Here is a 25,555-nt window from a genome sequence, read left to right as displayed (position 1 = left end):
GGATTCACAGCAGAATATTAATGACTTGAACTAATTTGAACTTCTTAGCCAGAAGCTGGAATTATCGGATATTTATCACTGCAGTTTTACAATCAATGTTATCGCAGCGTAAATATACACGCACACATCAGGAGTGAACTTTTTATCACAGCTAACTGATTCACCACATTTCAGCAATAATAAAACAGATGGATAAGAATACACTCTTGGATTAACAAATATGCACCCAAGAACTCAAAAGAGTAACCATTAAAATCAAGAAAATAAGATTATATCACCTTAACATAAAAGGAGTAGCAGGGACAGAGTCAGTAAAAGCAATATCCAAATATTAAATCCAGCACTGGAGCTTATTGTGCTGCATCATTTTTGCCATAAGCCTACACATTAACAGCTTTTAAAGCGTTTCAGCTCAATAAAAACAAAAATATCTTTATATACAAGAGTATTACATAAAAAACGCAGTACTTTTGACATCCGCCCACTCACTTCAAATACCCCGAGTTACTGCTTTCTCTCATACCAGTGTATTTAAAAACTGAGTCCTGTTTTCTACAAATTACATATGATGTGCTAAGTGCTTGCAATTTGTAAAAGGTTATTTTTAATTGCTTCCATGTTGAGGAAGCCGTTGGTTTCCATTCATTACTGCAGTCTTTGAAGGATCTTTTTTTTTTATCCTTGATCAGTAATAAGTGCCTGACTGTCATGGATCAAGTCTCACATCAGCATACTGAGACCAAATGACGATGGGATGGAAACACTGGTGTTCCTACGACGACGCGTATACTTTGATTTGTAGTAAATGCTTACCTTCACTGACGGCACCAGTGGTGTTCTACAAAATTGCACTATAACTTTAGTTTTTATAGCCATGTCCGCTTTGAAGCATGTTTTCCTTTTTTCTTCAGTATCTTTCCTTATTCAATTTGATCATTTTCAAATTCCTGACACACAAACCCTTTCAATCCCATGGTATCTGCTGGATCGTTCAATGTGTTTCCGGCGGGCAGGGTGAGTCCGGATTTACTCTGATTCAGTTGCCTTCCGCTACATTCCCGTTCATGAGGCTGGTGGACTCGCAGCTCTTTGCGCTGTCCTGATCGCTGCCTGTAAGGATGAACAGAAATGGTCATGTAGTGATTTGAGTTTTCTGTCTGTGAGACTTGCGCTGCCATCCCAACACGATACCTTTGGAGCATCACCGGAATGAAAGCTTGCAGCACACGCCACATGCACTGACTCGACTCCAGCTGAGGGTCTGAGCTAAACCTATAATAAGCTAAAAACCTCACCTCAATATGTAATGGCAATTACTGGGGGGCTGATGACAAGTTGGGCTACAAACTTGTAAACCTGCTCAGTGCAGATTAATCATTTGACAAAGATACTTACCGGGGACTACAGAGTCAATGCTGTCCTGAGACCCTGAAGAAAAGAGAAGAGATTCAGGTGTGTACACAGTTTGTGCGTAGAAACATGACATATCTGTGCTTCCTGGACTACTTTTGGTCGCCTTTTTTACAGAGTTCAATGGACACTAACAATAAAACGTGCGGTCAGCATCCCATCGTAGATTTAAGTGACATGACTTCTCATTAATTTTTCACATGAACAGAATATTGTAGTTTTCCTAAACCTCCAGCCAGGGCTGTCAACAGACTTGCTGGGGCCCGGGGACAAGAGACCATCATAGGGCCCCCCCCAGCACCCCCTCCCCACCCCGCCACCGGTCACGAGAACATACGCAGTACTTTTAACGCTTTGCAAGCAATGACAGTGTCAATTTTCAAATTATTTAATTTGAGATGGACAGTTAACAGACAGTAATGTGATGTGACACAATACAAACAAACCATTTCCATCTATTGTCCCATGTAGGCTACAATACAATACAACTGAGAGCGCTATAGAGTATAACTAAACATCCTATGCCTGCCCCCTCCACATCCCTGGGGTTATCAAGCCCTCAAACAGTGATGCGCCAAGATTTTTTGACAGCAAAGTCATTTATAACATCAGTGAAATCCAGTTTTTGAGCAAGCTCACACTCAATGGAGAGCATGGCTAGGTTGTTAAGCCTGCCCTGTGACATGGTGGAGCGTAGGTAGTTTTTTATTATTTTCATTTTGCTGAAGGCTCGCTCTCCTCCAGCTACAGTCACTGGCAAAGACAAGAAAATGCATAGCATTGTGCAGAGATCAACATAAATACTTTGTAGACCCATGCCATAGATGGCATTAAGTGGGTCTAGTGGTCCCAGGTCCTCCTCAAATGCGCTTAGTGGGACCCGGGACATGCCCCCTCCTTGGCTTTGACTTGGCTCCTCTGCTGTTCCACTGCTGCTCATTTGTGCTGTTTCGATGATGGATTCGTATTAGCGTTTGCTATAATACACAGTGATAGATAGATAGATATACAAGATAAATCCAGCTGCCGGACCAGAGTCTGTTCACCCTCGCGCACCTGCTCCCCACAGACTAACATTACCTCCCTGATCTCCCATCACCTTCTCTCTCCTCCGATCAACGCGGGCAGCATGTCTCGTCATACCGCAGCTCATTAGGCTACAAGCGGCCGGTGACAGACTCGAATCGGGCTTTGGTCACGGTGATCGCGACAATGTAAACTTTCAGTGTTAGCGGCTGTTGTTCACTTACCGACGTCACCGTCCACAACTCTAGCCCTAATTCGCTTGCTTCTTGTCCCCCTTCTAAAAACTTCATCATTGTTTCTCGTTCACCTCTATCTTCCTCTCTTTTAGGGGTGCAAAAAAAGGAATATATATATATTTGAAATATTTAAGATGTTAAAGTAGAAAATAATATTTAATGCATCAGGCAATGATTTAATTAAAAAGAAATATGTGAATGTAAAGTAAAATAAATTAAGGGTCATTCAGGGGCCCCTATGGTCCTGAGGCCCGGGACAACATACCCGGTTGCCCTCCCCTGTCGACGGGCTTGCCTCCAGCTCCTCCGAACTCCAGCATCACCTGTGCTTAGAACCATCATGTAGCTAAATGCAATGTCACATCTTTATGTAGGAAAAATTTACCTTTGATGAGAAATGTTGCGCTGTCATCGCTGCCATTCTCTACACACACACACACAAACAAACAAACACACACACACACAAACAAACAAACACAAACACACACACACACACAGAGTATTAAAGCCTGTTTCTATTACATTGTCTTCTTTTTAAAAAAAAATTATCTTCTGACTGCTTTCAGGCCCATCAACACCACATGTATGTGTGAGAAATCACTGCACCAGTGCTCTGTCCAATGTTTTTAACCAGCAAGCAGAGCAGCACGACTCCTCACAAGCCTTTGTTTGCCTTTTTGATTTAATTCTGGTTTGACCAGACTTTTGGGTTTGCTCCTTCTGAGCCAAGCTTGTAACAATAGAAATATGATTCATGCAACAACACACATAATTTTAGGAATTAACTTTCCATCTTTACTAGAATCAGATAGCAGAGAAATAAAGTACTTACCTGAGGAGGGTGTAGCAGCAAGTCGTGCCACTGCCAATAAAGACAATGTTTAAATACACACAAAATTAACTATTTCCATCCATCTAGCTGGAATAACTCATGTGAAGTTCACTGAGCTGACGTCACAGCATGGGATTTATTCAGCATTTTTTCAACAAAGATCAACTCTTCCTGGTCCTGATCCCAGCCTCCAGTCTCAGCTGCCCAGTGACTGTAACCGGTCCCAATGTTTGATCAGTTAATAATACAAACACACAGCTCTCCAGAGGTTAACTCTGGAACTGCAACTAAAGCTGCTGGATGTCTTAACAATATGAAAACTATGAAAACAACATGCAGTTTGACTTTGATTTCATTAGTCCAAGTTGACACAATACAGGTGAATAAACCTGCATTTGTGCTCTAAACCTGAAACAATCACAGATCATGTGAAGGTTACAGTACATGCCACACAGGCTGCTTTGATTCCAGCTTACAGTGTTTATGATCGCATTATGAACCTGGTCAGTGAAGCTTTCAGGCTTTCAGTCACTCGACTAGGATACTTACTGACGATCTCAGGGGGGGGGGTGACATAAACACCTGGCCCTGCAAAGAAAAGAAAATCAATTTAAATAATTTACCAAAATGACACAACTGCCTCATGCACGCTCAGGTTAGAGTAAGCAGTCCAAATTTAGACAGGACTGTATATCTGATCATTTACAAACTCTTTACAGAGATGATAACAGATCTGCTAACAAAGAACTCATACAAACAAAGCACAAACCCCCCCCTGTGTGTTCTGAAGAGCTTCTGTAAGAGTGAATTTCTCCATTGTGAGATCAATAAAGATCCATAAAGTCTTTTCTAAAACCTCCAGAGATTAACAGTGAAACTGTAATTATTCTGTTGGCTGTTGTAAAGATATAAACGAGAGCTCGACTGAAAGAACGAGATCCCGGAAACTGACGTGGAACGGTGTCATAGAGAGCGACCTTTGGCAGAGCTCAGACAGCAGCTCAGTTTCATTTGTTCAGTCATCGTGTGTTTCAGAGAATCAGCCCTCATCAGTGACAGCTGAGGGTGAAACGTTTTCTACAACCTGAAGCAAGTCTGGTCGCCGCTCTGCCAAGAGATAGGACATCTAATAATAATTCTATAATACTAATGAATTGAAAATAATAAACTTGGACTTTCGGTGCACGTCCATGATGGCAGCAGCATAAAAAGTGAGCCTCCTGACTTTGAGTTTTAAACGCCCTATCTATTTGTCAATAAGCAAGTGTAATATGTGTTAAATATTACTTACAAAGGGTATTGATTATAAAGAGAGGAAAATCAGGAAAAAAGTCTCAAAAACCCGAGTTATACGTCGAAGGAGACGACGAACAAGATACATTAGCATCGGAGCTAATGGAACAGGGTGAAGAGCTACCCAACTAACACATGAAAGGGGGGCGAGTCCGAACAGCCAAAGCGAAGAGGTCCAGTCTACTTAAAACATAGCAAACTGGGTTCCGGTAATGGCGGCGTGCTGAGAGGACGTGCTTGCTTCGGCTCCGCTATCTTTCTGCAAAACACCTGACAATACTCGTTATAAGAGATTGAAAGCAACGTCTTAGGACTGCTGTGATGCCTCTGGCGCAAAGGAAACCCGGTAAAAATCCTAGTAAGCCGACTCAGTCGAAGTTATCTAAATTTACTTCTAAGCTAAGCCCCGAAGCTAACCGTGATGTTAGCGAAGCTAATACAAACACATGCGAGGCAATGGAGGAGGAAAACAGTGATGGGGAAGTGACTGGGAAAGGAAAATTAGACGAAGCTGGCTCCGACGCAATACTGGCTGCAATTGCAAACTTGAAATCCGATTTTTCCTCCAAACTAGATGGCATTTTGTCAGCAATAGAAAGTGTGAAAAAAGATCTCAATGAGTGTGCTGAGAGGGTCGGAGAGGTGGAGGTTCGGATATCTGCAGCAGAGGATATCATCACCAGTTTACAAGCAACCGTTAAAACCCTTGAAAATAAAAAGAAGGATCTTGAGGAAAAAGTGCTGGATCTGGAGGCCAGATCGCGACGATCTAACCTGAGACTGGTTAATCTACCTGAGGGCGCAGAGGGGGAGGATGCGTGCACCTTTTTGGAAAGCTGGCTGCCGGAGCCTCTGAATCTAGCACCGTTGCGCACAACTCTGGTACTGGAGAGAGCGCATCGTATCGGCCCGAAGAGTCAAACAAACATCGCTGCACCACGGACTCTTATCATGAAGTTCTCAAATTATAAGGACAAATCATCTGTGATAAGAGCCGCCAGGGCACAGGGACAGATACTATACAAGAATCACCAGGAGGACCTTGCAGCCGGCGTGCACAAGAAACATAAGGAGTTTGATGCCGTGAGACAACAGCTTCGAGCCATGGGGATTCGATACGGCATGATCCCTCTTGCACGGCTTTTGGTGACACATAACGGGCAATCTCGCATATTTAACAAGCCAGCTGAAGCAGTGAATTTTGTAAGGACTCTGAGAGCAGAAAGTAGTCCTGGGTAAGATGCGGTAATCACCAGCACATTATAGAGTATTGATATGGATGGATAATTACTGAGCGTTAAGTTAAGTAATTTCTGAACGTAATTAATAACGAGTTTTCTATGTTCATAGCGGGGTGGAATAAGAGAGAGTGGTTAGGTATAGCCGGTTGAGCCTCACTTCTGTGTGGAACGGCCTTCAGCTGTTAGATAGGAACCATTATACATAGGGGGGAGGGAACTTGGTAACAAAGTTTAAGTTTCAAGTTAAAGGGATAGAGTGTTCAGTGTTCATTACTATGGATGTAGTTCTTAACATTCAGGTGCTTCTTGTTTCTCTGTTCTTAAAAAATTTGAACGCATGGTGGAGCCCATTCAATGGTATATATTATGTCTGGTGGAGTAAAAATTAAAATATCTTCTTGGAACTGCAGAGGACTGCAAAAACTGAAAAAGGTCAAGCAAGTAATGACTAAGGTGAAATCTATACACTCTGATATCATGCTACTTCAAGAAACCCATCTGTTATCAAGAGACGAGAATTAGGAGGAGGTGGCAAGGCAATATATATTCAGCTTCTCAGGCAAGAGGAGTTATGATTTTGATTCATAAATCCATACCATTTCATGTGACAAGGGTCATTAAAGACAAGACTGGAAGGCATATTATTCTACAGGGCATGCTTATTACGGAAAAAATAAATCTGATTAATATATATGCTCCAAATATTGATGACCCAAAGTTTTTTCATTGTCTTTTTCTCTCAATTTCATCTCTGTCTGATAGCTATATTGTAGCAGGGGACTTTAATTGCACATTGAATCCGGGGTTGGACAGAAGCTCAGGCATTGATACGTCTCATTCTAAAAGCAGACAAACTATTCAGCATTTTATGGAGGAGCTTAATTTGATAGATATCTGGAGAGATATGAATCCCAAAGGCTTAAAATACTCTTGTTACTCGGGTACGCATAAATCATATTCGCGCATTGATTATTTTTTGGGACCTGAGACATAAAATAAAGGACTGCCACTATGACATCATTTAAATTTCGGACCATGCACCAAATTCACTAATATATGAAGATGTAAGGCTAAGGAGAGACCCCCCTAGGTGGAGATTTAAACAAAAATGGCTCCTACACTCAGAATTTATATCTTTTATAGATAACCAAATCAATATCTTTTTTGAAATCAATACAGATGAAACATCATCCTCTTCAAGATGGGAAGCCTTTAAGGCCTACATAAGAGGCCAGATAATTAGTTTTACGAGCTATAAGACTAAACAAACATATCAGAAAACTAAAAAGTTGGAAGCAGAGATTGAATTGCTTGAGAGGGAATACTATCAAACATTATGTCCAAATATTCATCAGAAACCTCTGCTAATAAGAACACAGTATAATGAACTTTCTGCTTCTAAAGCTGCTTCACATCTTTTGCGTCTTAAGCAGGCGTTTTATGACCAGGGGGAAAGGCCCGGTAAACTTTTAGCCTGGCGTCTCCTCGACAATTACAAAATGAGAAAAGTATTACCTCAGTTGAAACTTGTGATGGACAAATTATTGTTGACCCCCTAAAAATCAACGAAACTTTTAAGGTCTTTTTTGAAAAATTGTTGGATATTCTTTATAATCAGGAAGAAAAATTAGATACTGCTTTGCTATCATTGGATGCCGAAAAGGCCTTTGATAGAGTTGAGTGGCCCTACCTATTTGAAATATTAAACAGATTTGGTTGTGGGGATAATTTCTGTCAGTGGGTTAAACTTTTATACAATGAACCTTATGCTGAAATAATAACAAATGGAATCATATCTAAACCATTTACAATAAAACGCGGATGTAGGCAGGGGTGCCCTTTGTCCCTTATTATTTATTCTAGCAATTGAACCATTTGCCATTGCAGTGCGGTCCCATAAAAACATAACTGGTTTGTCAGTTGGTCAACAGGAACACAGAATTGCATTATTTGCTGATGATGTCATTCTCTTCTTGAAAAAATTGAAAAAAATTCTATTCCAGCCCTGTTAGAGCTAATAAACACATTTGGAAAGATATCAGGGTATAAAGTGAACAAAGACAAATCTTCACTAATGTTTCTCAACTCAGAAGAAAGAAATGGTGCCGGGGCTTCGTTCCAATTCAGAAAAGTAGATTGTTTTACATATTTGGGAATTAAGATTGTCGAGGTTAACTACAGCCCAATGGTAGATTCAATTACTTCCTCTATAGATAGATGGAACTCCCTGCCCTTATCGCTTATAGCAAGAATTAATGTTCTTAAATTAAATGTAATGCCAAAGCTTCTGTACTTGTTTCAGAACATCCCATTGCCACCTCCTGTTAATTTATTCCCACTTCTAAAGAAAATGTTTGTACGTTTTTTGTGGAATAATAGACGACCAAGGCTACGTTTATCACTTCTATACCTACCGTATGATAGAGGAGGCCTGAAGTGCCCCAATCCACTCTGGCATTATTGGGCAGCTCAGTTGAGGACTATGATGTTTTTCTCTCAAAACAAGTGTGTATCGATCCCCTCACTGTCCACTTTGGAAATCGAAATGAAAAAAGATTGCCTTGGAAAGGGAATTATCTCCAGACTGTATAACATGTTAGCAGGGGGATCCTCTGAATCTTCTTTACATAAACTTAACACCTGGAGGCAAGATTTGCAGGAGGACTTGTCCTCTGAGGATTGGGAGGAAGCGTGTGCTAAAGCACAAACACAAACTACCAATACACGCCTCAAAGTTCTGCAATATAGCTGGTTAATGAGGACATACGTGACTCCAGAAAAGCTTAGTAAGTACAATAATGATATCCCAGACTTGTGCATCAGGTGCGGAGAGGAGAAGGGGACATTTTTTCACTGTGTTTGGGAATGCAGTAAAGTCCAACAGTTCTGGTGGGAGATTAAACAAGCTTTAAAGGGAATTTTAGGGATACAATTAGTCCTTGACCCTAAATTGTTTATCCTCGGTTTATATCCTGATAGACAGAATATTTCTAGAAAAATAATTACTGTCCTGGATTTATGTCTCCTGCTCGCAAAAAGAGTTATAGCAACCTCATGGAGAAATACAAGTAAACCAAAATTCACTATTTCAAAACATTTGGGGACCTTTTATTGAATACATGGAGAATGTGGATTTGAGTGGTATGGGGAGTGAGATGGAGGAGGAGGCGTAGTTATTGGTAGTCCTCTGCAGTGTCCTTTGCGATGTCCTAAAATAATACTCTTTTTTATTTTCTCCTTTCTCTTTTTTTCTTGTTTTGATACTCCACATCCTTATTATGGGTGAATTATATATTTGTGTTCAATCACACAGTACAAAACAGAGAAGCCTTTGTTTTGGGGTTATTGTTGTTGTAATCTTGTTTTTTTGTTGTTGTTGTTGTTTTTTCATGTTTGTATGTGAAAATGTTTTAAAACTCACAACATACATAGCAAACTTGGAGACAATACTTCGAGAGTTGCTAGATTTTCGTCATGAAAACTCAGACACTTAAAGAAGATATCAGAGTTGCAAACAACAGGATTGACAGTGCAGAGAGGCGGATAGTAGAAGCTGAGGAGCGTCTGCAGTGCATTGAGGATGCTACACTTGAACTCCTGGAGCTACAGAAACAGTTTGAAACCAGGCTGGTGGATCAGGAGGGTCACTCGAGGAGGGAAAATATCCAGATACAGGTCCATGATTGATTTTAATGAGACCCTCTTGAGAGAAAAGCTGGAGTTGCCTCCATCCCTTCACCTCCAGATTGAGAAAGCACACCAGGATTTGGCGTCACGGCCCCCCCAGATTCTCCACCGAGATCTATCGTGGTAAGATTCATAAGCTTCAGAAACAAAGTAAAGATAATGAAGACGGCATGGCAGAAAAGAGGTTTCGAGTACGAGGGGCAAAAGGTGTTTCTGGATCATGATCATGATCCGGAGGCATTGAGGAAGCGGAAGGAATACATAGAGGCAAAAAAACTTTTGAGAGTAAAATACGCTTCCAAACACCATTTCCAGCGAGGCTACGGGTGTTCTTTGAGGGAGAAACTTGTGTTTACAATTCGACTGAAGAGGCGACTAAGGACAAAGCAAGGAGGGGCTTTCAGGTGACGGTGGTCAAACCTACAGAGAGTGGACTGGGGAGGATCAAGCGCCTAACCTGGCAGGCCAGCCATACAGAGAGGGGACAAACACCCAAAGAGACCGAACCAGGATTTAAACAAAAACTGCAACCCTTCAAACTAAGGTTTGATGGACATTGGATTTATAGATGAGGATTAAATATCTTACATGTACTTTGACTGTGTTTCTTTACAAGTTTAAGGTGAGAAACCTTAAACTTGCTCCTTCACATTCATGTTGTTTTGGATTATTAATTTATGGTAATTTAGACAGGGCTATTTCCTCTGCAAATTTTGATAATGGTCGGGGCTACTTTTCTTTTTTCTTTTCTTTTTCTTGGAGCTGTTGGACACATATGGACAAAGCTAACTGCAGCTGAGAGGGCCCACTTCCCTTGGAGGAAGAGGACATCCCTCAGTGCAGACTCATCATCAGGGCTTATTTAGGGTCAAAATGCAGACCCCACGCAAGGAAGTTTTACTGTTAATCACTAGTTTATTGGTGATCGTTTTTGTTGTTTTGGACTGTTCAGGGCCATTGGCCATTTTTGTAGCATGAGGGAAAACCACGGAGCAGAGGAGGAGGAAAAATAGTGAATATGGCCAAATCAGCATACTTAAAAAGAAAAAAACTGGAAAAACTCAATAAACTAGAATCAGACCTTGGAAAATTGGAACAAGAACATAAAAATAAAAAAGTGTAGAAAAAATAAGTCCAGAAATCAAAAGGATCAAAACAGAGATTAATGACATCTTTGTGGCGGTTGTTCCAGGCCCTTATTGATGACGTGCTCAGAGACATGTTAAACAGGTTTGTATTTGTTTACTTAGATGATATTTTGATTTTTTTCTCGTGACCTAGACGAACACAAACAGCACGTCAGACTTGTTCTCCAGAGGCTTCTGGAGATCATAAAAATCTCGCCTATTTACGGTCTGCCAAGAGACTGAACCCTCGCCAGTCCAGGTGGGCCCTGTTTTTGAGTCGTTTCAACTTCACCCTTTCTATCGCCCTGGTTCCCGTAACATCAAACCGGACGCCCTGTCTCCTCCCTCGGACTCGGAGCATCAGGATCCCATTCTTCCACCTGCATGCATCGTGGGTATGGCTACATGGGAGATCGAATCCAAGCAACAACCGGATCCGGGATCGGGTCCCCCCTACCGCAAGTTCGTTCCTGATTCGGTCAGATCCCAGGTTCTCCAGTGGGCCCACTCTTCCAAGCTTACATGCCACCCGGGTTTCAACCACACGCTCCAGTTCCTCCGCCAGAGTTTCTGGTGGCCCAAAATGTACCGAGACACCCGTGAGTTCATAGCTGCTTGCTCTGTCTGTGCCCATGGTAAAGCTTCCCATCAGCCTCCAGCGGGGTTGTTACGCCCCTTACCCATCCCGAGCAGCCCGTGATCCCACATCGCCATGGATTTTGTTACTGGACTTCCCCCCTCTGAAGGTAACACTGTTGTATTAACTGTTGTTGATCTTTTTTCAAAATCTGTTCATTATGGACCCCTGCCTAAACTGCCTTCTGCCCTCAAGACTGCCAGCCTCCTCGTTAACCATGTTTTCAAGCTTCACGGGATCCCCCTCGATGTGGTCTCGGATCGGGGGCCACAGTTTGCATCACAAGTTTGGAAGGAGTTTTGTAAGGCAGTGGGTGCCACGGCGAGCCTGTCCTCCGGGTACCACCAACGGCCAGACAAAGCAATCCAACCAGCATCTGGAGTCTGCCCTTCGCTGTGTTGCTGCACATCAACCCGTCTCCTGGAGCTCTCAACTCCCTTGGACTGAATACTCCCACAACTCCCTCTCCTGCGCGGCCACAGGTATGTCGCCTTTCATGTGTTGTTTGGGCTATCAACCCCCCCTGTTTCCTGAGCAGGAGACTGCTGTGGCCGTCCCGTCGGTGAAAGAGCACCTCTGGAGGATTAAGGAGGTGTGGGGTTCTGCCAGAGCCGCCCTTACTCGCTCATCTGAGAGGAACAAACAGCTGGCCGATGCTCACCGTGTCTCCGCCCCGTAATACCATCCTGGTCAGAAGGTGTGGTTGTCTTCACGGGATCTTCCGTTAGACGTCGAGTCACGTAAACTTTCCCCCCGTTTTGTTGGCCCATTCGAGGTCTTGAAGGTTATTAGCCCATCTGCTGTCAAGCTCAAACTGCCAGACTCCATGAAGATCCATCCCACCTTCCACGTCTCCCTGTTGAAGCCAGTGTGTTCCAGTGAGCTCAGCCCTCCAGCCGTTGCCCCGCCTCCCCCCCGCCTCATTGATGGTCATCCCGCCTACACGGTGTCTCGGATCCTGGATGTCCGCCCGCGTGGCCGGGGGTTCCAGTACCTGTTGGACTGGGAAGGATATGGGCCGGAGGAACACTCCTGGGTCTCCAGGGGTCTCATTCTGGACGAGTCCCTTCTTCGGGACAAGCCGGGTAGAACGGCTGTAGGCCTTCATTGAGGGGAGATACTGTGGTGGTTGGTATTTCTTGTACATTTATTGTGAAGGTCCATTTCCTGTTTTGTTGTGTTTGTGCGGCTAACTTCACTTCCTGTTTCCGGAGGCACCCTTCCCCCCGCTGCGTCGAGGAGTGATTGGGCGCACCTGGATTCACTTCCCCAATCAAGACGCCTATTTCTACCTTGCTGAGACACTCCTCGATGCCAGAGTATACTCCTTCGTACCGTGGTACCAGTTGGCTTTGTATCTACCTTGTGGTATAGTGTTTGATTGTTACATTTGAGAACTTTCTTGTGGAGTAATTGTTTGTCTCCTCTCTTTCTGTTTCAGTGCCTCCCGTGCCCACACAGCCCAGCACTCTCTGGACCCCTTTTTGAGTTTCGTTTGTGGACTGCATGCTTCGTGTGATTTTTTTGTGCCTCCTGTTTTGTAAATAAACCATTGTTTAACCTTCTCCGCTTCCGCTCCTGGGTTCCTCTCCGTATTACACGCCACAATCTTAACATAAGAAACAGAGGTATTATGAAGCAGGAAGTAAATCTGCGAAGCTGCTGGCCTATAGGTTAAAAAAGCAAATGGCAAATAATAATATTTACAAAATTAGGGATTAACTTACCAATTCAATAAAATATAAGACAGAAGAGAAACATAAATGTTTTGAAACATACTACAAAAAGTTATATTATTAAAAGATAAATAACAAGGATCAGATACCCATATTATTAAACTCTTTAAACTTACTAGGAGTAACAGAGGACCATAACTTGGCTCTGACAAAGGAAATCACCACAGAAGAAATACAGTCAGCAATTTCAAAGCTGAAGACCAATAAGGCTCTGGGCACGGATGGATACGCCTCTGAGTTTAACAAATTCCCCTGCTAAAAAACACATTTAACTGGGTACTAAAAGAAGAAGAAATTACAAACTCTTGGCAGGAAGCCTTTATTTTGGTTATCCCAAAAGAAGGAAAGGATAGGTTGGATTGCTCTAGTTCTAGACCAGTGAGTGTTCTTAACCAGGACTACAGACTATTCACTGCTATCCTATCCTAGCTAGAAGCGCATATTAGGCGCACACATGTGATGCAAAATATCATCAAAAAACGATTAGAAGCAGTAATACTGGGATTGGACGCAGAAAAAGCGTTTGACTCTGTTAGGTGGGATTTCCTGTATATGGTGTTGGACAGATTTGGCTTTCATGAAACATTTGTCAAAACCATACAATGTCCTTATTATAAACCCACAGCTAGGATCAAAATTAATGGAAATTTTTCTAACTTTTTCATATTCAAACGTGGGTGTCGTCAAGGCTGCTCAATTAGCCCTCTCCTCTTCGCTATCTATTTGGAGCCTCTGAGCCAATGGATAAAACAAAATGAAAATATAAAAGGTATAATCATAGAAGGCGATGAACAGAAAATAGCATTATTTGCAGATGATGTATTAACATATTTGATGCAACCTACTGTATCTCTTCCAGCACTCATGTCAACAGTTGAAGATTTTGGTTTATTATCGGGCTATAAATTAAATGTGAAAAAAACACAGGTTCTTACCTTTAACTATGCACCAGGCCGAACCATCACAGAAAGTTTCAGATTTAACTGGGAGTCAAAAACCATGAAATATTTGGGAATTACTCTGCCTCAAGATTTATGAAATTGGTAAATTATGATCCATTAATTTCAAGAATAAAATCTGATATTGATAGATTGAATTTAATCCCATTCACAACATTAGTTTCAAGAGTAAAAGCAACTAGAAAATTCCCCCTGGGAAATTTTGAAAGGGACACGGGGTGCGTTCGAGCCGACAAAATTATCTACGTTTTAAAGTTTGAATGAAGTCTCTAGGAGAAACTATGGCGAAGCAGCGGACAATTGAAAAAGGCTGCAATTTGAGAAAACGGCAGATATCAGAGGTAGTCAGTCCCTGATTAATGAATTGCTCTCAGCTGTGTTTCTGTGGCTTTCTCCTTGTCTGTCTCTGTTGATCACCTCAGCTGTCTGTGTCTGCTTCTCTCCTCTGCTTCATGTCTCTGTTAACATGAATTAATGAACTGAATCAATAAACATGAATGGAGCTAATGCTAACAGAGCTAACAGAGCTAACACTAACTGAGCTAACAGCTAAAGGTGCGAATATAGCTAACGGTGCTAGCGCTAACAGAGCTAACTGTGCTAACAGAGCTAACAGAGCTAACGGCGTTAACAAGGGGGCGGGGGGATGGGGTTTTCATTATGCATTTGTCTGTGTGTGTGTGTTTATGTATCTGTCGTTGTGTGTGACTGCGTATGTGTGTGTCTTCGTCTGTTTGTGTGTGTGTGTCTGCTTGAACTACACAAGCAGCCCAACCAGCTCCTACATGGAGATGTGTCTGGTATATGTGTGTCTGAATGTGTGTGTGTGTGTGTGTTTGTTTGTGTGCGTGTGTAACTTCTGCCCCACCTGCTGATAATTACCTCTCTACCTCTCCCACTTTTTACCTGTTCCTGTTCAGTTTTGACGTGCTTGTTTTTAATCACTTTTTAGCTGTTGGTTAGCCCTGCTTGTGTGTGTGCATTTGTGTGACTACTGTCTCAACCTTTTTGGCAAAGCGCTTGGTGAAGCTGAGTTTAACTGTTTGTTGGATGGAGATTGTTTTCAAACAATGCCCTTGTTTTGACTGAGCTCGTTAAGATAATCATTCTCAGGCTTGTTGTCCTGCAGATGTGTGTGCGTGGGTTATTGACCGGTGTGTGTGTAAATGACAGTTGCACCTGTTAAACTCCTCCTTTGAAAAGCGGCTTTTTCGCTGTCGGTTTCTTCCGAACAACTTGCGATTGTGTCAAAACCGTAGCTGCTATCAAAAAACCGATTACACTGTGAGATGCGGACAAGTCTGGGCCAGATGTACGTGTGTTTTATGTCCAGATATTCTTTAGAAAAATGACAAAATGGTCGACTTAAAAAGACTCTGCGACTCAGAGAACAGGAGTTTGTATTGTATGCAGTGAGATTTGGGTTCGGCGAACCTCCTGAACTAAATCCTCTGGTGAGAGAACCGTACCTCGTATCAGAGTGTACTATAGATCATCGGACTCCCGAGAACTTCCTGAGTCCGGCCATCTCCTCGTTTTATTCCTGACACAACAACTTTTCGTTTTATGGCGATCTAAAGACAGGAGGCATTTCTGCTTTGCTCACAAAACAGCTCTGAATTTTAACATGGGACTTAATGGGAGAACAGGAGGGCGCTGGCTGCACAAAACGTCTCACTATTTAAATTCAGTAAGTCTCTCGGCTTTTCGAGGACATCACACGAAAGAGGACAAGTTTGTCTACAAACTGATCCCAAAATTATGCGTGTAGAGTGTAATTTGTGGCCGTAGCGACGAGAAAAAGAGAAGATTTTCAGATCGTTTTTAGACTCTGTGCCACTCTAGCACGCACTCTAGCACGAACATTCCGCGCAATACACACCCATTATAATCTCAAAATTTCCCGCCAAACGATCACTGTCATTGAACAGTGACTGATCAAAAACTATAGGACCAATCAAAATGTGGATGAACACACCAATAGACCAGACTTGGGTCTACATTTTAAAGTTGAAATGAAGTCTCTCGGTGAATGTATGCCTGAGCTACAGATGTTTGAAAAACTCCAATTTCAATCTTGTTTTTTTCGCCCGTCCCATTCATTTCTTATGGGAAATTTATCGCAGTTTTTCGCGTCTTACGACGCGAAAAACTGCGATAAATTTGAGAAAAGTAATAGCACACCGATCCCGAACAATACGCACGTTTTGATATATAATTTGCGAGGGTTTTCTCAAAGCTGCGGGGCGAGTTTGAGGACGAAAACTTGGAGGAAGATGAAAAATAAGAAGAAGAAGAAGAAGAAGAAGAAGAAACGCGCGGGATAGTAATAAGTGACTCGGGGCTACGCCCCGAGTCACTGGCTCCTGCAGCTATTTCATAGCTGTAGGAGCCAGTGACTCGGGACGTTGCCCCGAGTCACTGGCTCCTGCAGCTATTTCATAGCTGTAGGAGCCAGTGACTCGGGACGTTGCCCCGTGTCCCTAATAAGAAGAAACGCGCGGGATAGTAATAAGTGACTCGGGGCTATGCCCCGAGTCACTGGCTCCTGCAGCAGAGCTGCAGGAGCCAGTGCCTCGGAGCGTGCCCCGTGTCCCTAATAATAAGAAGAAGAAGAAGAAACGCGCGGGATAGTAATAAGTGACTCGGGACGTTGCCCCGTGTCCCTAATAATAATAAGAAGAAGAAACGCGCGGGATAGTAATAAGTGACTCGGGACGTTGCCCCGTGTCCCTAATAATAATAAGAAGAAGAAACGCGCGGGATAGTAATAAGTGACTCGGGGCTACGCCCCGAGTCACTGGCTCCTGCAGCTATTTCATAGCTGTAGGAGCCAGTGACTCGGGACGTTGCCCCGTGTCCCTAATAAGAAGAAACGCGCGGGATAGTAATAAGTGACTCGGGGCTATGCCCCGAGTCACTGGCTCCTGCAGCAGAGCTGCAGGAGCCAGTGCCTCGGAGCGTGCCCCGTGTCCCTAATAATAATAAGAAGAAGAAGAAACGCGCGGGATAGTAATAAGTGACTCGGGACGTTGCCCCGTGTCCCTAATAATAAGAAGAAGAAGAAACGCGCGGGATAGTAATAAGTGACTCGGGACGTTGCCCCGTGTCCCTAATAAGAAGAAACGCGCGGGATAGTAATAAGTGACTCGGGGCTACGCCCCGAGTCACTGGCTCCTGCAGCTATTTCATAGCTGTAGGAGCCAGTGACTCGGAGCGTGCCCCGTGTCCCTAATAAGAAGAAACGCGCGGGATAGTAATAAGTGACTCGGGGCAGCCCGAGCGTTTCTTCTTCTTCTTATTATTATTATTATTTTTCATCTTCCTCCAAGTTTTCGTCCCTTAACTCGCCCCGCAGCTTTGAGTAGCCCCGAGTCACTGGCTCCTGCAGCTATTTCATAGCTGTAGGAGCCAGTGACTCGGAGCGTGCCCCGTGTCCCTAATTAAAATGAATGTCCTTCCACGGTTGTTATATATATTTCAAACTGTGCCATTCAAGGTAACAGACAAAGATTTCATAGACTGGGATAAACTCACCTCAAGATAGAATTGACAAGGGAAAAACAAAACACGGATTAGATTTACAACCCTACAGTTACCCAGAGTTAAAGGGGGATTAGCCCTACCCTGCCTTAAGCGTTATTATCATGCTGCACAATTAAAAACTTTGTGGAACTTGTGCAATCCCTCATATAGGGCAAGATGAAAAGAGTGTCGTGCATCAACCACTATTCCAATACAGGCCATAATAAATGATAATAAAATGAGAAAACATCTTGAAGAGGAGCTAAATCCATGGCTGGGTTTATCTCTTAACATATGGTTTGAGATTATATCAAAGTATAACCTGATAGAGCAGAGTAGGATATGCGTTGGATTGCGCACGATTCAGACTTTATTCCAAATACAGTAGATAAGGGGCTCGGTAGATGGGGGTGAGGGTCCAACAATATTTTGGGAGCTTTTTATGAAGAAGATTATTAAACGTTTTAAGGAATTAAAGATTCAGTATGGCTTAAAAGATCAGGATCTTTACAGATATCTTCAAACTATAAAAAAATTTAAATATGGAAGAGCCAGAGTGGGGAAATATTAAATTGTTTATTTTAGCATATGAATCAGATTCAGGTAAAAAAATAATTTCAAAACTGAATAAAGAAGTGGAAAAATTAAAAGGTAACAATACAGCATATATAAAAGAGTGGAGTGGGAGAAAGAGGCTGGAAGGAGGCTATCAGAGGAGGAATGGGAAAAGATCAGTGAACAACAATGGAAAACAACCTGCTCCCTCTCATGGAGAGAATATCGTTGGAAAAACATCGTGAGATATTTTATTACACCAATACAAAGGAAATCTCAGGGCAATAGATGTTTGAGACTCTGTGGAGAAAATAAGGCCAATCACTTCCATATCTTTTGGGAATGTCCTTCTATTATACCTTATCGGCAGGGTTTAAAGAACTGCATGGAGAAAATTTTGAAAATAGAATGTCCATTCACATTTGATATTTTTTACTTGGGAAAAAGGAATCAGGGAACAACAATTCCAGGGGAAAAATATATATTCAGAATAATGTTAGTTGCAGGTAAAAAAGCCATCACCAGGAGGTGGTTGAAAACAGATGCACCTAAAATGGAGGATTGGATTGAAGTGATGCATAATATTTATATGATGGAAAGATTGACATTCTCTGCTAGGCTAGAATCAGATAAATTTAAGAATTTCTGCAAAAACTGGGTAGATTTTGCATCACCATTGAGATTTTATCTCATAAAAGCACAGTGTCACATGGACCCCTCGGTTCTTGCTACAAAATTAATTGTTAATTCTTCATAAGATTGTGTTCTTAGGTATCCTCCATCAGGAGATAAAGGTCAGCAAAGAGTGGCAATAAGGATAGAAGTGAAAAAATATTTTAATTAGTCTCTGATTTGTTGTGTCATTGTTTTGTGTTTTCTACGGATAAATGTGAGGTAATGTTTATGTTTTCTGATCTCCTTGATGGAGTATTTGTATGTTTGTTATGTCTAGAAAACATTTATAATCAATAATAAATAAATAAATAATAAACATGGCAGGTATAATAATAATTAAACCTCCCATTTGCTTGGAATTAGTCCTGAACAAACAATAAACTCTGAACACTGAATTTCATAAGACTTTGAGAGAAATAAAGGAGTTACCTTTTTGTTACCAAAGCACAAAACAAATATATTCCACTCCCTCTGTATCTTTTTGTCAAGGGAAGACAATGGTAATAATTTGCACCTACCTGCATGTCTGCGTTTTTTCATCAGGATCAGTATCAAAGCCACACCTGCAACCACCAGGACCACTACCACACCAGCAATGACAGGTACAGGTACTACAGACTCCTCAGCTACTGACCAATCTAAAACCCAGAAAAAAATCACATTAGTTTCATGTTCACTTCACTTTCAACATCATTTCTATGAGTTAGCTTCAATTTACTATGGAGCTGATGTCTGCAATGAAAATGTAGATGATAAAGGTCCAGTGTGCAGGACTGAGGGGAATCTATTGGCAGAAATGCAATATAATAATCATCAGTATGTTTTTATCACCTGAAAATAAGAATCATTGTGTTTTTGTTCCTACAGTAGCCCAGAGCGGACAAACCAAACACGACTCTACAGAGTGCCTTTCTCGCTCTCACATTAACTGAACGCCACCGTAGGTTCTCTGATACGCTTGCAAAGGGTGACGGGAGGGGTGTTCAGCTGGTTGCAATCTGCAACCTCACCACTAGATGCCACTAAATCCTGCACACTGAACCTTTACGTGATAGCAACGCGACAATTTGACTACATTAAAATAACATGATTTTGGTCATTTGTGCTGGTGGAAAACTTCTGAGCTGAAAAACAGCACATAGACAAAGAGGACGATTATTTCAGTATTTAGAGAGGAGACTGTTTAAAATGATTCTTAACTTTCTACAAGCTCAAAAAAGTCTCATTTGCAAAGAACGTTTCTCGTTGCTTTGTATGCCATCACGTGTTACTGCGAACTATGACACAGAAATGAACTCATCCTGCCACATCTTCGATGACAGTAAATATTTTAAACAACAAAGGATTTATTCATGGTTTTAGTCTATTCTATGATGAAACATTATTGTAAAGATTATTCTGATTTATTCAAACTTGGATCTAAATCTTCCTGCCGTTGCCATGGCCTGAACCGTAAAACCATCTGATCACGAGCAGTTTTTGCCTCAAAAACGATAAGAAAACGTTTCTTACCCCACTCCTTCTCAACGTGTAGCCCGGATGCACGGTGATTCACCTCACAGGTGTATCTGGACTTCTGACCGCTCTTCAGAATCTCCACGTGGTCTCTTCTCTGGTACGTGTCGTCCTCATTTGGTCTAACCCCAGAACTGTGCACTCCGTCCTCCTTAGTGAGAATGCGGCCGTCCCTTTTGATCCACAGCTCGATGTTTTGAGGGCAGAAACCAGTGGCCAGGCACGTCAAAATGACGTTTGTCTTAACTTTGGCGTTGTGTCCAAACATGTACACCTCAGGAGGAGCTGGACAGACAACCGTAAAATGACTTAATATTTGACCAATGTGACCACACATGATACTATTAATGTCTTCTTAATGAACTGCATGCATCATAATAAGATGCTACATCTACTACAAAATCAAACAGGCACAAAACGTTCAACTGCAACACCAGAATCACACAAAAACAAATACTTCATGGTAGAAAACGAGCAACATCAACATCTGTTTTTTCTGTCTGGTTCTGATATGGTGGCTTCCATATTGGTTTTGGTTCCAGGTTGGCAAATGACATTAATACTGCTACTGTAGAGTTTCTACCTTTTCAATAGAAGGTGATTACAGATCTCAAATGGTCAGGCCAAACAGGGACAATGGTTGAATTGGGAAGGTGTTGAGAAGAGGAAACTTAGTTGGAGGGAACTGTGGAATATGGAGGAAGGCCGTATTAAATTTCTGATAGGGGCGACATACGATGTGTTGCCAACCCCGCAGAACCTAAGTCTCTGGGTACAGGGCGATCAATCGTGCCCACTCTGCTCAGGTACAGCAAGTTTAAAGCACATTTTGTCAGGTTGTAGAATTAGCTTATCACAAGGCGGCATACATGGCGGCATAATCAGGTGCTGAGAGGGGGGGCAGAGGACATGCATGCCTAACCCGGCGGGAGAAGAGGTTAAAGTCTGAACAAGACACCTCTCCTCTGCTCTGCTTTCCCCGCCCCATCTTCTCGCTCTCCCAATAGGAAGAGATCCAGGAAGAGGAAGTGTAGATAAGGTGGGGGTGTGGCCAGCTAGAGTCTCTCTTTGGGACCATGCGGCCTGTTCAGGTGAGTTTGTGTTGTAAGATACAGAGTTGGCTTGTTTGTTCTTTTTTTGGTTGTTTTCCTGTTTTGTTTGCTTTTTGAAGGAAATGTTAGAAGAGGCTGTTAAATCTAGTCTGTGGTTTAGGCCTCCACCTTCAGCACCCTCTAAGCTTTCTACCCCCTACCCGAACAAGGGTCTGTATCCAATCCCTACTTTCATCTTTGACTCTACCTCTTCACTTTCTACCCCCTACCCGAACCAGGGTTTGTATTCCCACCCCGCTTTTATTGGTGCAGTTGGTGAGAGGCAGGGGTAGATGATGGTAGTGTGGCAATCTGCAGTTACATGTGGCATCTAGGCCTGTGGTAGCATTGTGGCAGCTAACAATAGCTAAAGCGGTGGTAGTATGATAGTATCTTAGCCGTTAGTACTGGTAGCTAGCAGTTAACATTAACAGTATAGGTGAATCTAGCTTTATTGTCTTCTTCTGTTCCTCTTAGCAGATAGCGGTTAGCATTAGCATTAGCTAAATGATAGCATCGGAACGATATTGTCTTCTTCTGTTCTTCTTAGCGGTTAGCATTAGCTAAATGGTAGAAACGGTACTGGCCACTACCTGGAGCATCTCTGGGTCAGTTGAACGTGGCAGTGCTGTTTGGATTGTGTAGGAGCAGTGTGAACTGGCACTAGGGGGGGTGACTCTGGGACGCCGGAGTTCACCGCCTAGCCTCCTGGAGGTGTCGTGGGACTAAGTAGGCGAAACACCGTTGAAGGGAGGTTTCTACCTGATGACCCCCAGAGACGTGTTAGGAATCACTGCTCTTTGGCAGGTATAGAGGCAGATTAGGGCTCCAAGGTTCTTCACTGAGAATGAATCCTCTTTTTGAGCACAAGTATCTTGTGTTTAAATTAACTTGAAAGACTTTTCAACCTCCATGTTTCACATTTCAACAACCTGCACGGTAGTCCATCTGTTACTAAAGCTCCTTATATTACCTCTGGTGATAGTGAATATACAGACACAGAAATGGTCTTCAGTCAAACGTACAGGCTTTTCTCAGCTGCTTGTTCCCATATTCCATGAACTTGCTCAACCATTCTATGCACTCGTTCTCCAGGTAGCCTTTGGTGTATTCTTTCAGGACATGAACTTCATCCCACTTCCTCTTGGTCTCCCTTGCTGCATTAGCTGGGGCGACCCAGACGCTGTTAGCGTCGTCAAAGAACAGGAAGCTGTTTCCATCGTAGCTGTACATGTCCTTGCCGCTGAGGAACTTCATCTTGCCGTCGGCCTGCTTTTCGCCCACACAGCCGTGCATCCACTGAAGAACGTGGACGTCTGAAACCAGAAGTGAAGGCGGGGCGGTGAAATAACTGACAAACAAGGAAATGGATACTGACAAGATGATGAGCTGCGTCTAATTTGAGGTTCTTTGGTTAAACGTTATATGAAGAAGAACACAAGACTGGAAAGCAGAGTTTTGCTTCCCTCTCCAGTTGAAAGTTTCAAGCCTGTTTCACCTCTGATCACACCTGCACTTACGGTGTTAATCTTATCTCATCTCATGAAAGCAATATGGTTTTTGTTTAATTTAAGCAGCAGTAATATCTTTTTTCTAACAGAACAGCTTCACTTCTTCTGGACTTCACTATTCTTTATAGCTGTTGATTTCATGGTCTTAAAATGGTCATAAAAACACATTTCAGGGCTCTTACCTGTGTCATTCTGTCTCATTCTCCTCATCAGAATGTCGATGTTGACTTTGAACCACTGCTGCTTGCTCTGGCGAGACTGTGTGCCTTTTTCCCAGTAATCTAAAGACAGTCTTTCTGCCATCCAGGTTTGTTTGGGGACCTTCTTGTTCGTTGTACTGTCAAAGTAGTCAATCATCTTGTTGTCCAGCAGACCCATTGCTGTGAACTCGTGGATGCCCGGCAATGCGACAGGTTTGGAGAGGGCCGTGTAGATGTAAGTGAGGGAATGAATCTCTGAGAGTCACACAAGGTAGAAAGAGAGACAGATATCCATAAGACAAGGGAGGCGAACGCCACTAGACTTGACAACTGGAAGAAGGCTGGAGATGTGCTGTGCATTTCTAGTTGGATCGGACAGAACAGATCAAGAACTACGTCTTTGTGTGGCAATATGGCTGCTGGATTCAGTCTAGATTCTTATGTTGTTCACAATATTAGCGCATGTTACGTCACATTTACTTTGTATGTCCACATTGAAGCTTAAACAGGTGTTTTTTTGTTTGAGCCAACAATGTGATTTATGTACACTGACAGCATGTCTGCACAGACTGTGCAGTGACGCCATCGATCGGACATTTACAAACAGTCTATGACTTCCTGTAATGCCTCCTGTGTACACAGATAGAAAGCAGAGTTTAAGCTTTTCACAGAAATATCTATAAAACATTTATAGTCCAACTTTGTTTATGAGCCAATTGTGACTGGCCCCATCTTGCCCGAGATATCTTTACGACGATGCCTGTCCGCCTCAGTCAATAAACACTCATACAGGTCTGCCAACCTTTGGTCTTTACCCTGTGCAACAATCTTTGATCTATACCTGATTACTTGGAGCCTGAGAACATGATGATAGATTTACACAAATATAAATGCCCCCCCAAAACAGGAACAATTTTAATTAAAACTTCCTTTTTCCAACTGATTCACTGTGACTTTTTTTATAATCCTTGCAGAGAAAATACTTCTTCTGATTTATGTAACCTGAATGTATTTCATAAAAGTTCATGTTATATAATAGTAATAATAATAATAATAACTTTATTTATATAGCACTGTTCATACAAAATGAAATGTAAGTGCTTGACAATCAAAGAAAAAGAAAATAAAGAAGAACCCACCCACCCCGCCCAGCTGACAATGTTTTATACACACAAAGTAAATTAACGAGTTTGTTTTGATGTGTCGGGCCATTAAAATAAATGTAATATATAAAAAAATAAAAACACTAAATGTTCATTGTGACGAATTTCACTAAAGTCCTTCACAGACATCCGAATTTCAAAGACGTCACAACTTGTTTTACTTTCACTTTTGACCCGACTCAGATTAACGTGTCAGAAAACTCTAACTTACCGCAGTTTACCGTCAGTACTGTCCCCAAAAGGAGACACACTGCGATGAAATCCATTCGACTCAAAGCGGTCTCCCCTCTCGACTTTTACCGGACTATTGGACGACGACAGCCCGTTCCCCACAGCTACCAGCTGCCTGCTCCCGTCGACTGACTCAACTGACTGCAGTCTACATGGTGCATTCAGGTGCCGCTCGTAAATTACCGAGTAGTGTCGTAAATTACGAGTTGGGTCGCATTCCATTCAGTTTCAACTTATCACAGACTTTTTGCTGCATGGGATAATTTCATTCACGTAACTGGAACAAATACAGATACAAACATGAATAAAATAGTTTGTATTTTACTACCCTTAACTTTGCACATCAGGAACATAATTCAAAACAGGGTTTCCCATAATATTTTTATAGAGAAGGGATCCACCTCATCTGAACAATGACCTAAAAATGCCGAAATAAATATTCAATACACATTGAAACATCAAAGCGGTTGTAGTAATACAATCAATAGGAGCTGCAACCCATTTAGGTCTTTCAGTTCCGTGTCCCTGTACTGTGTCTGAAATTAACCAACAGTTTTCACTGACTTTGAGCGCATCACAGCAGCAGCTTCCTGGTTGTCTCTGGTGGGTTGTTGATGTGTTGTAATAACGTTCATTATCAGGAAACAACCATAAGACCAATTTAACATATTCAACATGTGTCCATCGATAAGGTCGTGAGTCTGTAATACAGGCCGGGCTCACTGCAAGTTATCAAACACATTTACTTCACTGCACTGAAAAGACATCCAGCAAATACTGGATTGTTCTATGAGAAAAATAAAATAAACATGAAATAAGACAACTGGCGTTATATTGTTGTATTACAAAGAGTGTTATATTTTCCACCACATCATTACCTAGCATGATATACTTTGACTGTAAAG

General features: G+C 42.2%; 1 protein-coding gene across 1 annotated transcript; it reads right to left on the bottom strand.

The window, feature by feature from the left end:
- Positions 1-127: 127 nt before the first annotated feature.
- LOC121619100 (RLA class I histocompatibility antigen, alpha chain 11/11-like) lies at positions 128-24,800 on the bottom strand. The gene is made up of 10 exons (XM_041954699.1): positions 24,631-24,800; positions 23,239-23,511; positions 22,571-22,861; positions 20,452-20,739; positions 19,458-19,577; positions 4,054-4,092; positions 3,505-3,534; positions 3,058-3,096; positions 1,396-1,428; positions 128-1,110 (listed from the first exon to the last, which is right to left on the bottom strand). The coding sequence occupies exons 1-10, from the start codon at positions 24,683-24,685 to the stop codon at positions 1,037-1,039; spliced, it is 1,242 nt and encodes a 413-aa protein (XP_041810633.1). The 5' UTR covers positions 24,686-24,800; the 3' UTR covers positions 128-1,036.
- Positions 24,801-25,555: the final 755 nt, after the last annotated feature.

Source organism: Chelmon rostratus, chromosome 16 (genome assembly GCF_017976325.1).
Source record: "Chelmon rostratus isolate fCheRos1 chromosome 16, fCheRos1.pri, whole genome shotgun sequence".
NCBI lineage: Eukaryota > Metazoa > Chordata > Actinopteri > Chaetodontiformes > Chaetodontidae > Chelmon > Chelmon rostratus.
This window is presented reverse-complemented; position numbering and strand designations above follow the sequence as displayed.

Coding starts and splice junctions, on each gene's coding strand:
- LOC121619100 (XM_041954699.1), bottom strand. CDS start 24,685: ATGGATTTCATCGCAGTGTGTCTCCTTTTGGGGACAGTACTGACGGTA. Junction 22,862..23,238: donor AATGAGACAGAATGACACAG/GTAAGAGCCCTG, acceptor TTCTGGTTTCAG/ACGTCCACGTTCTTCAGTGG. Junction 1,111..1,395: donor CATTGACTCTGTAGTCCCCG/GTAAGTATCTTT, acceptor TCATCCTTACAG/GCAGCGATCAGGACAGCGCA.